Consider the following 13,139-nt stretch of genomic DNA (forward strand, 5'->3'; position numbering starts at 1 on the left):
TAAGTCCATAGGTTGTGGCAACGTTTTAGTGATGGGCCAAGTGAAGTTGGATGAAGTTATAACCCTCTGGTTCAGGAGGCTGATGGTTGAGGGACAATAACTGTTCCTGAACCTGGTAGTGTGACAGGAAGGTGAAAATTATTAAAATAACCACACGTTACAACAGCGATGTGCAGAAGAGCATCTCTGAATGTACGTGTTGAAACTTGAAGTGGACGGGCTACAGCAGCAGAAGACCAGGAACGTACACTCGGTGGCCACTTTATTGGGTACAGGAGGTACTTGATAAAGTGATCACTGTGCGTATGTGTGAGGCGTCACTGAGACTATCTAATTCAATCTGCATACTATTACCTGACTGCTGCTGAAAACCTCCTCAAAACCCCGATTTTCTCTTGCCCCCCCACCCCAAGTCACTGCCCCATCTGCCACTCTCTGTGAACTTGTTATACAGTTAGACAAGGCATTGCAGATGTTGAAATCTGGAGCAACACACAAGGTGCTGGAGAAACCCAGCAGGTCAGGCAGTATCTGTGGAAGGGAATGGACAGTCAATGTTTCAGGTTGAGAGCCTTCATCTGGAATGGTTATTATACTGTGCAGAAACAGACTCTTCGGCCCTTTGGGTCTGAACTAACCAATAAACACTCATTTGGTACATCGATGCCAAGGAATTGGAGGGCTATGGCCCAGGTGCGGATCCACGGGACTCGGCAGAATAACAGTTTGGCACGAACTAGATGGGCTGAAAGGCTTGCTCCCGCCCTGTACTACGTCTCTATGATGTCGCTGTTGTTCCCCCTCCCCCACATTCCCGTCAGCTACCCCCAGGTGCTACCACCGACCTACACACTAGAGGTGATATACATTAGGCAATGCACTGACCAGTCTATCGCAGGGAGAATGTGCAGACTCCACGTAGACAGCACCGGAGGTCAGGATTGAGCCTGGGTGGCTGAAACTGTGAGGTGGCTACACTGGCTGCACTGGCTACACTGGCTATAACTTGAAACGTCACCGAAAACTAAGTTAGTGCAACCAAACCTGGATCAACACTCTTTTTTGCACTACTAATTTAATATATTGTATATATTTCTTATTGTAATTTATAGTATTGTTATGTATTGCAATAAATTTGACAACATATATCAGTGATAATAAACCTGGTTCTGATTCTGATATGTTATGCGAGCACTGGAAGGGCAAAGGTAACGGGGCTGCCTCCAGCACTAACCTCGGACACAAACGATGCATTTCACTGTATGCCTCGATGCACTTGTGACATATAAAGCTAATCTTTTATCTTTAATCTTTAAATAACTTACCAGAAACCTGTTCTCCGCTCACGTGGCTGCGCTGGCTCTCTTGTGTTTAAAGTTTGACTGAGCTACTCTCCCTTGTCAGTCCACGGCCTCCTCTACGGCCACAGTGAGGCCATTCTCAGGGCAGAGGAGCAACACCACATACTCTGTCTGGGTAGCCTCCAACTGGATGGCATGAACATTGGTTTCTCCTTCCAGTAATTTCTCTCCCTCTCCCCCCTTCTATCTTTTTCCATCCCCCATTCTGGCTCCCCTCTTACCCCTTCTCCTCTCCTCACCTGCCCACCACCTCCCTCTGGCGCCTGTTCTCCTTTCCTATCTTCAATGGTCCACTCTCATCTCCTATCTTCAGCCCTTCACCTTTTCCACCTATCACTTCCCAGCTTCTCAGTTCGTCCCCGCTTTCTCCAACCACCCACCTTCCCCCTCACTTAGCTTCACCTATCACCCTCCAGCTTGCACTCCTTCCCTTCCCCCCGTCTTCTTATTCTGGGTTCATCCCCATTCCTTTTCAGTCCTGATGAAGGGTCTTGGCGCCAATTGCCAACGGTAATGAACATCCTCCACAGGTGCTGACTCACCTGCTGAGTTCCTCCAGCATTTTGGGTGAACTATTGTCCCTCATTTTCCCTCCAACAGGTCAGATCAGAACAGATGGATCCTACGGTGTTCAGTGCCCAAGTGAAGCAAGTTGCCCAAGCCATGAGCTCGAGTCTGACAGACCATGACATTGCTCGCATGCCCGAGGAGCTGAGACTCAGAGGTAGGACTGACAACCACAGTCTTTGCAATATATGTAAACTGCTGATAGTTGGAAATGAGAGGCTACCATCCCTCTTATCACCTGGAATAATGACATTTAAATATCATACTCTCAGGGTGACATCCTGTACTTAATAAAATGGCCACTGAGTGAATGAGATCTTCTGCTGCTGTAGCCCATCCACTTCAAGGTTTGAACTGAATTTAAATTAAATTGACTTTATTACTTACATCCTTCATATAGATGAGGAGTAAAAATCTTTATGTCTAAATGTGCCATGTGCAATTTATAATAAACAGTATGTACAACAGGACAGTCAATATAACATAGAAATACAATTGTATCAGTGTGAATTAATCAGTCTGATGGCCTGGTGAAAGAAGCTGTCCCGGAGCCTGGTGGTCCTGGCTTTTATACTGCGGTACCGTTTCCCGGATGGTAGCAGCTGGAACAGTTTGTGGTTGGGGTGACTTGGGTCCCCAGTGATCCTTTGGGCCCTTTTTACACACCTGTCTTTGTAAATGTCCTGAATAGTGGGAGGTTCACATCTATAGATGCGCTGGGCTGTCCGCACCACTCGCTGCAGAATCCTGTGATTAAGGGAAGTACAGTTCCCATACCAGGCAGTGATGCAGCCAGTCAGGATGCTCTCAACTGTGCCCCTGTAGAAAGGATTTGGGGGCCCATACCAAACTTCTTACAACCGTCTGAGGTGAAAGAGGCGCTGTTGCGCTTTTTTCACCACACAGCTGGTACGTACAGACCTCGTGAGATCCTCAGTGATGTGGATGCCGAGGAACTTGAAGCTGTTCACCCTCTCAACCCCAGATCCATTGATGTCAATAGGGGTTAGCCAGTCTCCATTCCTCCTGTAATCCACAACCAGCTCCAACCACAACCAGGTTCAACATGGTTTGTATTCAGAGAAGCTTTTCCGCACACCACTGTTGCAACACCTGGTTATTTATCACTTTCCTGTCACCTTGACCCAGCTGGTCATTCTCCTCTGAACTCTCTCATTTACAAGGCATTTTCACCCACAGAACTGCCACTCACTTCTGTTTTACACACCATTCTCTGTAAACTCTAAAGACTGGCGTGCATGAAAATCCCAGGAGATCAATCAGTTTCTGAAGTACTCTAACCACTTGTCTGGTACCAACAATCATTCCACGGTCAAAGTCACTTAGATCACATTTCTTCCCCATTCTGATGTTTTGTCAGAACAACAACTGAACCTCTTGACCATGTCTGCATGCTTTAATGCATTGAGTTGCTGCCACGTGATTGACTGATTAGATATTTGCATTAATGAGTAGGTGTACAGGTGTAACTAATAAAGTAGCCACTGAGTATAGATCTGGAATTTTACATTATAAATTCATCAAAGTCAAAATAAACTTATTATAAGTACATCTACTACCCTGAGATTTGTTTTCTTGCAGGCATTTACAGCAACATAAAGAAATGCAATGGGATTTATGAAAAACTACATTAATACACAAAGACTGACAAATAAAAAAAAATTGAGAACACGATACAAAGATAGGTGGAGGTGCAGGTAGTTCTGAAGACGTAGAGGGGCTACAGAAGGACTTGGACAGATTAGGAGATTCGGTAAAGAAATGGCGGCTGGAATACAGTGTCGGGAAGTGTATGGTCATGCACTTCGGTAGAAGAAATGAAAGGGTTGACTATTTTATAAGTGGAGAGAAAATACAAAAAACTAAAGCACAAGAGGTCTTGGGAGCCCTTGTGCAGGATTCCCTGAAAGTTAATTTGCAGGTTGAGTCTGTGGTGAGGAAGGCAAATGCAATGTTAGCATTCATTTCAAGAACACTAAAATATAAAAGCAAGGATGTAATGTTGAGATTCTACAAAGCACTGGTGAGGCCTCACTTGGAGCATTGTGAGCAGTTTTGGGCCCCTTATCTTAGAAAGGCTGCGCTGAAATTGGAGAGAGATCTAAGGAGGTTCACACAAATGATTCCAGGATTGGATGGCTTGTCATATGAAGAGTGTTTGATGGCTCTAGACCTGTATTCACTGGAATTCAGAAAAATGAGGGGTAACCTCATTGAAACCTATTGAATGGCGAAAGAGTGAATATGGGGAGGATGTTAGGATGTTTCCTATGGTGGCCATGTCTGAGACCGGAGGATATGGTCTCAGAATAGAAGGGCTTCATTGTAAAACAGAGATGAGGAGAAATTTCTTTAGCCAGAGAGTGGTAAATCTGTGGAATTCATTACCATCGGCAGGTGTGGAGACCAAGTCTTTATGTATACTTAAGGCTCTAGATTCTTGTGTAACTGGGTCTTGGTTATACTGGCTGCTGAGGTGTCTAAGATGGCTTCTTTGTATATTATATAAAATGGCTTTTCTGTAATAATAACTGCGATGTAAGGAGTTCTCACTCTCCCTGCTTGTTCGGGTTATATTATTGATAAGGGAGGGAATGAACCAATGAGTGTCCATGTTATTCTTTTTGTGGGTGATATTCTGTCTCATATGGCTGGGAACCGTGTGGTTTGGGGGGCTTTCGGGAGGAGAACCGAAGAGGAAGGACGTGCTGGACACGCTCTGGTTGACCACCGTGGGTGGTCCCAGGTGGCGGGTCGAGGGGGTCAGAGGGGATCGAATGGTGGAAAGAAGACCCCATTAATTGAGCTCCAACGGTTGTGCACAAAGTGGTTGAACTCTGATAAGTTTGGTGCCTTTTACTTTCCTTTTATATTGTATTTCAATTAATTACATAGTTCCGGTAAGATCTATAAATTGTAATCTGTAAATCGTACACTGTGTGCTGTCTGATATTTGATGTGCGAGTTTGAACCAGGGTGCATTACACAGCAACTACGCAAAACGTGAGACACGGTTTGGCGGGCAGACAGAGTTTCCCCCAGACAAACACGAGCCGATAGATCTGAGCGTTACACTTGATTGGTCAGGACATGAAGGGATATGGGAGAAGACAGGAAATTGGGGCTGAGAGGAAAAATGATGAAATAGTGGAGCACAATCAATGGGCCGAATTGCCTAATCCTACTCCTACGTCTGAAGGTCTTGTGAGTTGTACAGTCCTTGAAGGTGAGTCTGTAGATTGTGAAATCAGATCAGAGTTGAGGATAATGAAGCTATCCATGCCAGTTCAGGAGCCTGATGCCGAGGGGTAATAACCGTTCTTGAATCTGGTGGTGTTGGACAGCTCCTGTACCTTCCCCCAACTGGCAGCATTGAGAAGAGAGCATGCCTTTAATGGTGGGGGTCCTTGACAATGGATGCTGCTTTCTTGTGTTAGCTCTTCTTGTAGATGTGCTCAGTGGTTTGCCTGTGATAGAATGGGCTGCGCCTACCACCTTCTGCAGGCTTCTTCATTTCTTGGTATTTGGTATCCATACCAGGCCGTGATGCAACCAGTCAGGGTGCTCTCCACTGCACATCTATAGAGTTTGTCAAAGTTTTAGACTGCATGCAGAATCTGCACAAACTTCTAAGCAAGTTGAGGCAATGTTGTGCCTTCTTTGTGATAGTTCTTGTCCCAAGAACGATCCTCTGTTATCATAATGCTAAGGAATTTAAAGTGACTGAGCCTCTCCACCAAGACAATGGGAATGCAGAAAATGACATGCTTCACTTAACAACACACATCAAAGTTGCTGGTGAACGCAGCAGGCCAGGCAGCATCTCTAGGAAGAGGTACATTCGACGTTTCAGGCTGAGACCCTTCGTCAGGACACGTTTCACTTCGTGGTTTCAGCTCACAGTTTGGGCAACATTTTAATTGACTTAAATTATGAATTGAAATTACAAATCTAGGTGATTTTTACAAAATGGTGCGTGATAGGGAAATTTCATGGCGATTTTCATGATCAGCAGCCCAAAATCCATATGATACACTCAAAAGTATTCAGGAAGCAAAATCTTTGTTGTCCAGTGTAATTAGTCCAAGCCGTTGAACTAAAATCAAACATATTCAGAGTAGATCACTGTCATAATATCACTCATAGGCCAAGACATTGGATTTTACCTATCCTCAATGCATCATGAGTTTAGTTCTGGCGGTTAACCAAGCCCTACTCAAATTTGGCACTAAATTCGTAAGAACAACTGGTTCAAAATTCAAAGTAAATTTATTATCAAAATACATACTGTGCACTCTGTGGCCACTTTATTAGGTCCCTCCGGGACTTTATAAAGTTGCCACTGAGTGTGTGTTCATGGTCATCTGCAGCTGTGGCTGCTTCACATCAAGGCCACCCAACCAGATAACGCACACGACATAGAGAGAGGCAACAGCAGAGCGGGGGAAGCAGCTTCCAGATTTACTAAAGGAAACATACAGGTCCTGATAAGAGGAATAAGTGGCATCAGGAAGTGCCGGTTGCCAGGGTGAATAGGAAGGGGGCGGAGGATTTTGCAGAGCAGATGTTGGAGGAGGTGGGGGGAGAAAGTCCAGCCCGAGCCATAATTAGAAAATCTGGCATAAAAACAGTTGGAGCTTTCTCTGCCTGGAGAGGAAGATTGGAAAGAAGTATTAGGATCTCACAAGCTCTGTCAAGGTACATACACACACACACACACACACACACACACACACACGCACGCACACGCGCACACACACACACACACACACACACACACACACACACACACACACATCCATCTACACACACACACACACGCACGCACGCACGCACGCACACACACACACACACACATCCATCTACACACACACACACACACACACACGCACGCACGCACACACACACACACACACACATCCATCTACACACACACACACACACACACACACACACACACACACACACACACATATACACACACACATAAACACACACAAAATTAGTAATGATCTATTTGAAAATGGAGGGATGAGGTTTGAGCTTCTAGGACGATGGATCGTCATCTCAAAATAAGCAGGCAGTAATTAAGTCAGGGATGAGAGAAATGTGTTCCCCTAGAAGGCAGTGAATCTTTGGCCTGTGGAGGTTCTGATGCTGGGTATATTCATGACAATGAGTGCTAGGTTTCTAAGACATTGAAGGAATTGGGGTATGCGGTGTTGAGGTAAAAGGTCGCCCACAGATCTGGCCTATGGGACTAAATGACCTACTCCCACGTCAGTTCCTGTTGTTCTAATGTTCCTTACAGAAAGATTAGCTTTATTTGTCACATGTAGACCAAAACATACAGTGAAATGCATAGTTTGCGTCCAATAAAAGCAAGAATTGTACTGGGCAGCTGCAAGTGTTGCCACGTTTCTGGAGACAACATAGAACGCCCACAACTTACTGACCCTAACTATCAGCACCTGCAGACAACCGACAACACAATGCTAAATTGAGCTGAACTGAACTAAACTGAACACTCCTAGACTGTTTCAAGGATTCCATGGTTTCATGTTTTATATTATGTGTGATTTTTCGCTCGGTTTTTTTTGCCGTTTGCACAATTTGTTCCTTTTCTGTGTGTGCGTTGGGTGTTTGATATTTTCCTTGGACAGATTCCATGATTTTCTTTGTTTTGTGACTGTGTGTGGGAAGATGAATCTCAGGGTTTTATACTGCATACATACTTTGACAATAAATGTACTTCGGAATCTTTGAATCTAAGTCTTTCTGGAACATGGGAGGAAACCCAAGAACCTGGAGGAAACCCAGGTGGTTATGGGGAGAACATCCAAACTCTTTAAGACAGTGGCAGGAATTAAACCCGGGCTCCTGGCACTGTAACAGCATTTCGCTAACGGCTATGCTACTCTGCTGCACCCCCCAGGTTGTTGACCATAGATCGTTTGGTTCTTCAACTCACAACCTTCCTTATTCCACCAGGTCCATTTAATTACCACAAATTTTTTGAGTATATGGCAACATTCAAGAAATCCAAGCAACAGGAGGAGATCATCCGGAAAGCATTTGAACGGCTGGACAGGGATAAGAGTGGTTACATTGAGTGGAATGAAATAAAGTAAGATCTTTGCAAGTTTTTTTTCCTAATGCTACAAAACTTCAAACCTGCAGAGCAGAACCCAAACGGAAGATATTGCAGATGCTGTAAGCAATAATAAAAATAGATTTTATTTACTTTTTGTAGCGATACAGTGTGGAAAAAGGCCCTTCCAGCCCTTTGAGCCACACTGCCCCAGCATCCACACAACAACCCAAATTTAACCCTAACCTAACCATGGGACAATCTCAATGACCAATTAACCGACTAACTGGTACATCTTTGCACTCTGGGAGGAGACTGGGGCACCCAGGTAAAACCCACACATTCAACGAGGAGGACGTACAGACCCCTTGCAGATGATGCCGGAATTGTACTCTGAACTCCGACGCCCCAGACTGTAGTAGCGTTGTGCTAACCACGACGCTGTCCGTGGTGCAAATACTCAGCAGGCAGGGCAGCATCTGTGGAGAGAGACAGAAACAAGCTCACCAACCCAAAATGGAGACACAAGAGACTGTAGGTACTGGAAAGCTGGAGCCAAGTACGAAATACTTAGTGGGTCAGGCAGCATCGATGGAGAGAATCAAGACCCTTCAGCGGGGCTGGAAAGATACAAGGGAGATAGCCAGCATAAGAAGGTGAGAGGGAAGGGGTGGAGAAAGAAGGGAAAGGTTATAGGTGGATTCAGGTGGGGGGAGAGTGGAAGTGATGTAAAAAGCTGGGAAATGATAGGTGGAAGTGACAAAGGCTGAAGAAGAAGGAATCTGATAGGAGAGGATGGTGGACCATGGAATAAAGAGGAAGGAGGTGAAGAGGGGGACCAGAGGGAGGAATGTGTGGATGATGGGCAGATTGAGAGGGTAAGTCAGGGCAGGGGAGGAGAATGGGATGGCTGTTGGGAACTGGTAGGATAAGGGGAAAATACAGAAGAGGGCTGGCTACTGGAAGTTAGAGAAATCGATGTTCATTCCGTCAGGATGGAAATTACCAAGGTGGAATATGAGGTGCTGTTTCTCTAATCTGTGGCTAGCCTCAAATAGGCAGTGGAGGAGGCTGTGGACAGGCATGCCGGTGTCAGAACGGGAAGTGGAATTAAAACGGTTGGCCACCGGGAGGTCCTGCCTGTTGTAGCAGACAGATCAAAGTGTCACCTTGAGGAAGTGGCAGGTGTATGACGGTTATATTTTCAGAAAGAAACCTTAGGGATGATATTATTTTAGTGAAGGCATTTCAGAGAACGTTCACTAGGATGATCCCAAATATGAAGAGTTTGCTCTATGACAAAAGGCTAAACGGGTGAGTTGGAATTTCGAAGAAGAAGTGACCTTATTGAAATAAATAAGACTCTTCCGGGATTAGACAAGCTAAGTGGTGAGAGGACGTTTATCCTTACAGGAGGGTCCAGACCAAAGCTCATGCCGTCAGAATAAAAGAACACTCATTTAAAACTGAAAAGAGCAAGTATTTCTTCTCTCCAGGAGGTTCTAAGTCTGTGGAACTGTTTTCATGGAGACCTTGGGTATATTCATGGCTCAGATAGCTTTCTGATTGGTGAGATCATCAAAGATTGTGGGAAGGACAGGAAAGTGGGCATGAGGGATATTAGGTTAGCCCTGGTGCATACAGCGAAATATGTTGTTTGTGAATCCCAAAGGTCTCCTTAGATTATAAAATACTTTGTGACCACCCCTGGTTATTTGCCAGTTATTTTCCATTAACTTGTTTGTGTATTTCATTCATTACAACATAAGTGGTATTTTACAGCTTAGCCGCTGGAAAAAGTCACATTAATATTTCTATGTTCATTGGTTGAAAAGGAGTTTGATATGTCTTGAGATAGTACTGTCACCATATCAATGCAAGACTTCCATTTCTTTAGTTTCTTACTGATAATTAGACTAAAACAAAGTCAATTATTTAAAATTATACATTGGAAATAACAAATAATAAGACGTTAGTGCTGGAAAACGATAGAAATATCATTCTAATTTTGATTTGCATGAATTTGAGAGTCGTAAATGTTTTTTGGCCAAAAGACATAGGCTATTTGGCCCATCAAGTATACTCTTGCCAAAAGAGTGCTTGTGTCAACAGCTGCCTCTTGTTGTCTCCCAGTTGTGAGGAATGGTTAGTGTCACAGCTCACTCTACCTTGTTCTGCAGGTACATCCTCTCCATCATTCCCTCCAATGTTCCCGTTGTCCCTCTGTCCGATGAGGAGGCAGATGCCATGCTCCAGGCAGCAGACGTGGATGGAGATGGAAGAATTGACTTCAAGGGTAGGACGTACAGCTTGCACGTTCAGTACCTACAATGTGAACTGGCTTGGGTGGAGATCTTTGGAGAAGTGCAGGAAGTGAAGTGTTTCTTCAGGGTATAAGTCTGAGCAGAGTTTATGAAGATCTTGGAATATCTCTCCTCATCTCCAAAGGTGATGTAATGAGCTCTTTGGGCCTGTGAGGGGAGCTGGAGAGCAATGGGTGCCGAGGATTTTAGAGCACCAGAACTGGTTAGTTGCTGTTTAACGAAGTCGTTAATCACTTAGAGTTCCTTGTCTTTTTCTCAAGCGACTTGCTCTTTGTAATGCAGTCTCCTGGTGCTTTCTGTTTAAGCTCATTAACTTTATTTTGATAGGCTCAGGGTTACTGTGTTCCTTGTATTATTTAAGCGGATGCCCGATTAGCGCTAATCGCAGGGTCCAAGTTTTGAGAATACTACATCTCGCGGCGTTGCTCAGCTGAGCTACTGATGCTCAGTTGGAATACTCTAGTGAATAAATTCTGATCGCCGTCTCTACATTGGAGTCTGTCTTTGCTCCGCACTTGAGTTCTGACATTGCCAGCACGCACCATGACAGGCAAATCCAAAGAATTGCACAGAAATCCATACTTTCTTACAGCATAGAAGGAAGCCACTTTCTCCTTGCTCCAGGTACTCCTTGTATCTAATTCTCCTCATTAACTTCCCTCAGATTTGACCCCTCACCTACAAACTACGGGCTTCAGACTGCTCAGTTCTGATTAAGAAGCATTCACCTCCCCCTCTCAGCCAGCAAGAGCATTGCTAATGTCATTTAGATTCTGTCTTCATCCTATCATAAACATCCACTTTGTTCTCTCCTTCCCTGCAAATTAAAATCTGTTTCATTTCTCATTTTCTCAGTTTCAATTATCAACACAAAACACTAACTCTGTTCCATTCTTCACAGATGATGCCCGGCCTGCTGAGCATTTCCAGCAATGTTTGTTCAAAGTTCAAAGTAAATTTATTTTATCGCAGTCACCATATACAACCCTGAGATTTATTTCCTTGCGGGCATTTGCAATAAATACAAAGAAACGCAATAGAATCAATGAAAAACTGTACACAACAAAGATGAACAAACAAAACCAGTATGCAAAAGATAACAAGTTGTGCCAATACAAAAATAAAAACAAAATAATAGTAGGTACAAAGTTCGAAGTAAAATTATTATCCAAGCACATAAACATCACTATTTACAACCCTGAGATTCATTTTGTTGCAGGTATACCCAATAAATCTATAGAATAATAACCATAACAGAATCAATGAAAGACCACCCCACCTGCAAGAGACAACAAACTGTGCAAATACAGAAAGAAAAATAATAATAATAATAAATAAGCAATAACTATTGAGAACATGAGATGAAGAGTCCTTGAAAGTGAGTCCATTAGTTGTAGGAATATTTGAGTAAAGTTGAGTGAGGTTATCCCCGTTGGTTCAAGAGCCTGGTAGATAAGTAATAAATAATATTGAGAACAAGAGTTGTAGAGTCCTTGAAACTGAGTCCATTGGTTACCACTCCTGTTTCAATTTTTAATTAGTTAGCTTATTAAGTGCCGTCAGCTGTAATTGAATGCCAAAGAACTATCCGAACAAGGAAAGATTTCTGCTCTTTTTTTCCTCTTGCAGAGTTTCAAGCTATGATTAAAGAAGAAAAGATGCAAAGGAAGAAGTAAGGCAGTCAGAATTCCCACAAGGATCGTGTGAGGCTGAACCAAGCTGCAAATCCAGGGGCTTCTGCATTCTACTCACAACCCCTTTCACCCCAGAAATAGCTAAAGATGAGACTAATTCAGCTGATCGCAAACTGCATTCTTCTCCTTACACCTGTCACCCCTACCGGGCCGTAGGCCACTAACTGCAGCTTGCTAGAGTACTCTGTCCTGGGCCGCAGGTCGATTGACCCTGTGACTTCCACCTTCACTACCAACTCCATACGTTTTCCAGGCGAAGACCCTTCCTCTCCCGGGAATGAGGACTTCGGAGCTTCTGTTGGTGTTTCTGTAGCTCTGGGTTTTTATGGGATGGGGTTGCTAAGCTCTTAGCCAGCTCTCCTCCCTTCGCCACAGGGTTTGGGACCGTCCATGGTGGAGTTCGAACTGCATTGGCCTTGACAAATAAATAACTACAGCTTCCACAGTTTGAAAGAGGGCGAAAGCTACATTTGGGTCTTATCAATACAGCCACCCTATACCATGGTCTGCAGTTAATCTTTAAGTTGGAAAACCCAGGGAAATGATTATTCGTTCAAAGGTTGGTTAACTGGGGATTTAAAACTGTACAGCAATGCAGGCTGTTGGAATATGATTGAGTGGCAGTGAAGCCACTGGAATGTGCTTTGTGAATACATAGACCATAGTACTGCATTACCACTAGTTTTCTGCTCTGCCATCTCCTCCAAGGTACACCTGTGGGCTTGTGTGTCCGAGGTAGGAGCAGGACAACCTCCTCAATACAACCTCCAATAGCCCTGCCACCTTTGAAAGAGCCCATCATGCATCGAATTCTTGCATCGACAACTTGTGGCGACGACTTTCGAAGACACCTCTTTATTTTGTGTTTGAATAAAGCAGTGTTGTTTGGTGCAGGTGTCAAGTGAAGTCTTGGTGAGAGGGACATAAATGCTCGGAGCAGGAGTTCCCAACCTGGGGCCCACAGACCTCTTGGTTAATAGTAGGGGTCCATGGCATAAAAAAGGTCGGAATCCCTGAGTCAGAAGCAGTTTAGCTGTAGCATGTCTCTATAGCAATGTTTCAATTTAATATCAAAGGATGT

The 13,139-nt window shown here is 44.2% G+C and overlaps 1 protein-coding gene across 1 annotated transcript; it reads left to right on the top strand.

The window, feature by feature from the left end:
- The first annotated feature begins 1,387 nt into the window (after positions 1-1,387).
- Positions 1,388-12,900, top strand: LOC140187213 (parvalbumin-like EF-hand-containing protein). The gene is made up of 5 exons (XM_072242291.1): positions 1,388-1,871; positions 1,962-2,085; positions 7,941-8,076; positions 10,221-10,336; positions 11,994-12,900. Exons 2-5 carry the CDS (start codon positions 1,977-1,979, stop codon positions 12,038-12,040), a joined length of 408 nt encoding a protein of 135 aa, XP_072098392.1. The 5' UTR covers positions 1,388-1,871; positions 1,962-1,976; the 3' UTR covers positions 12,041-12,900.
- Positions 12,901-13,139: the final 239 nt, after the last annotated feature.

The sequence above is a fragment of the Mobula birostris genome, chromosome 24 (assembly GCF_030028105.1).
Source record: "Mobula birostris isolate sMobBir1 chromosome 24, sMobBir1.hap1, whole genome shotgun sequence".
Lineage (NCBI taxonomy): Eukaryota > Metazoa > Chordata > Chondrichthyes > Myliobatiformes > Myliobatidae > Mobula > Mobula birostris.

Coding starts and splice junctions, on each gene's coding strand:
- LOC140187213 (XM_072242291.1), top strand. CDS start 1,977: ATGGATCCTACGGTGTTCAGTGCCCAAGTGAAGCAAGTTGCCCAAGCC. Junction 8,077..10,220: donor ATTGAGTGGAATGAAATAAA/GTAAGATCTTTG, acceptor CTTGTTCTGCAG/GTACATCCTCTCCATCATTC. Junction 10,337..11,993: donor TGGAAGAATTGACTTCAAGG/GTAGGACGTACA, acceptor TTCCTCTTGCAG/AGTTTCAAGCTATGATTAAA.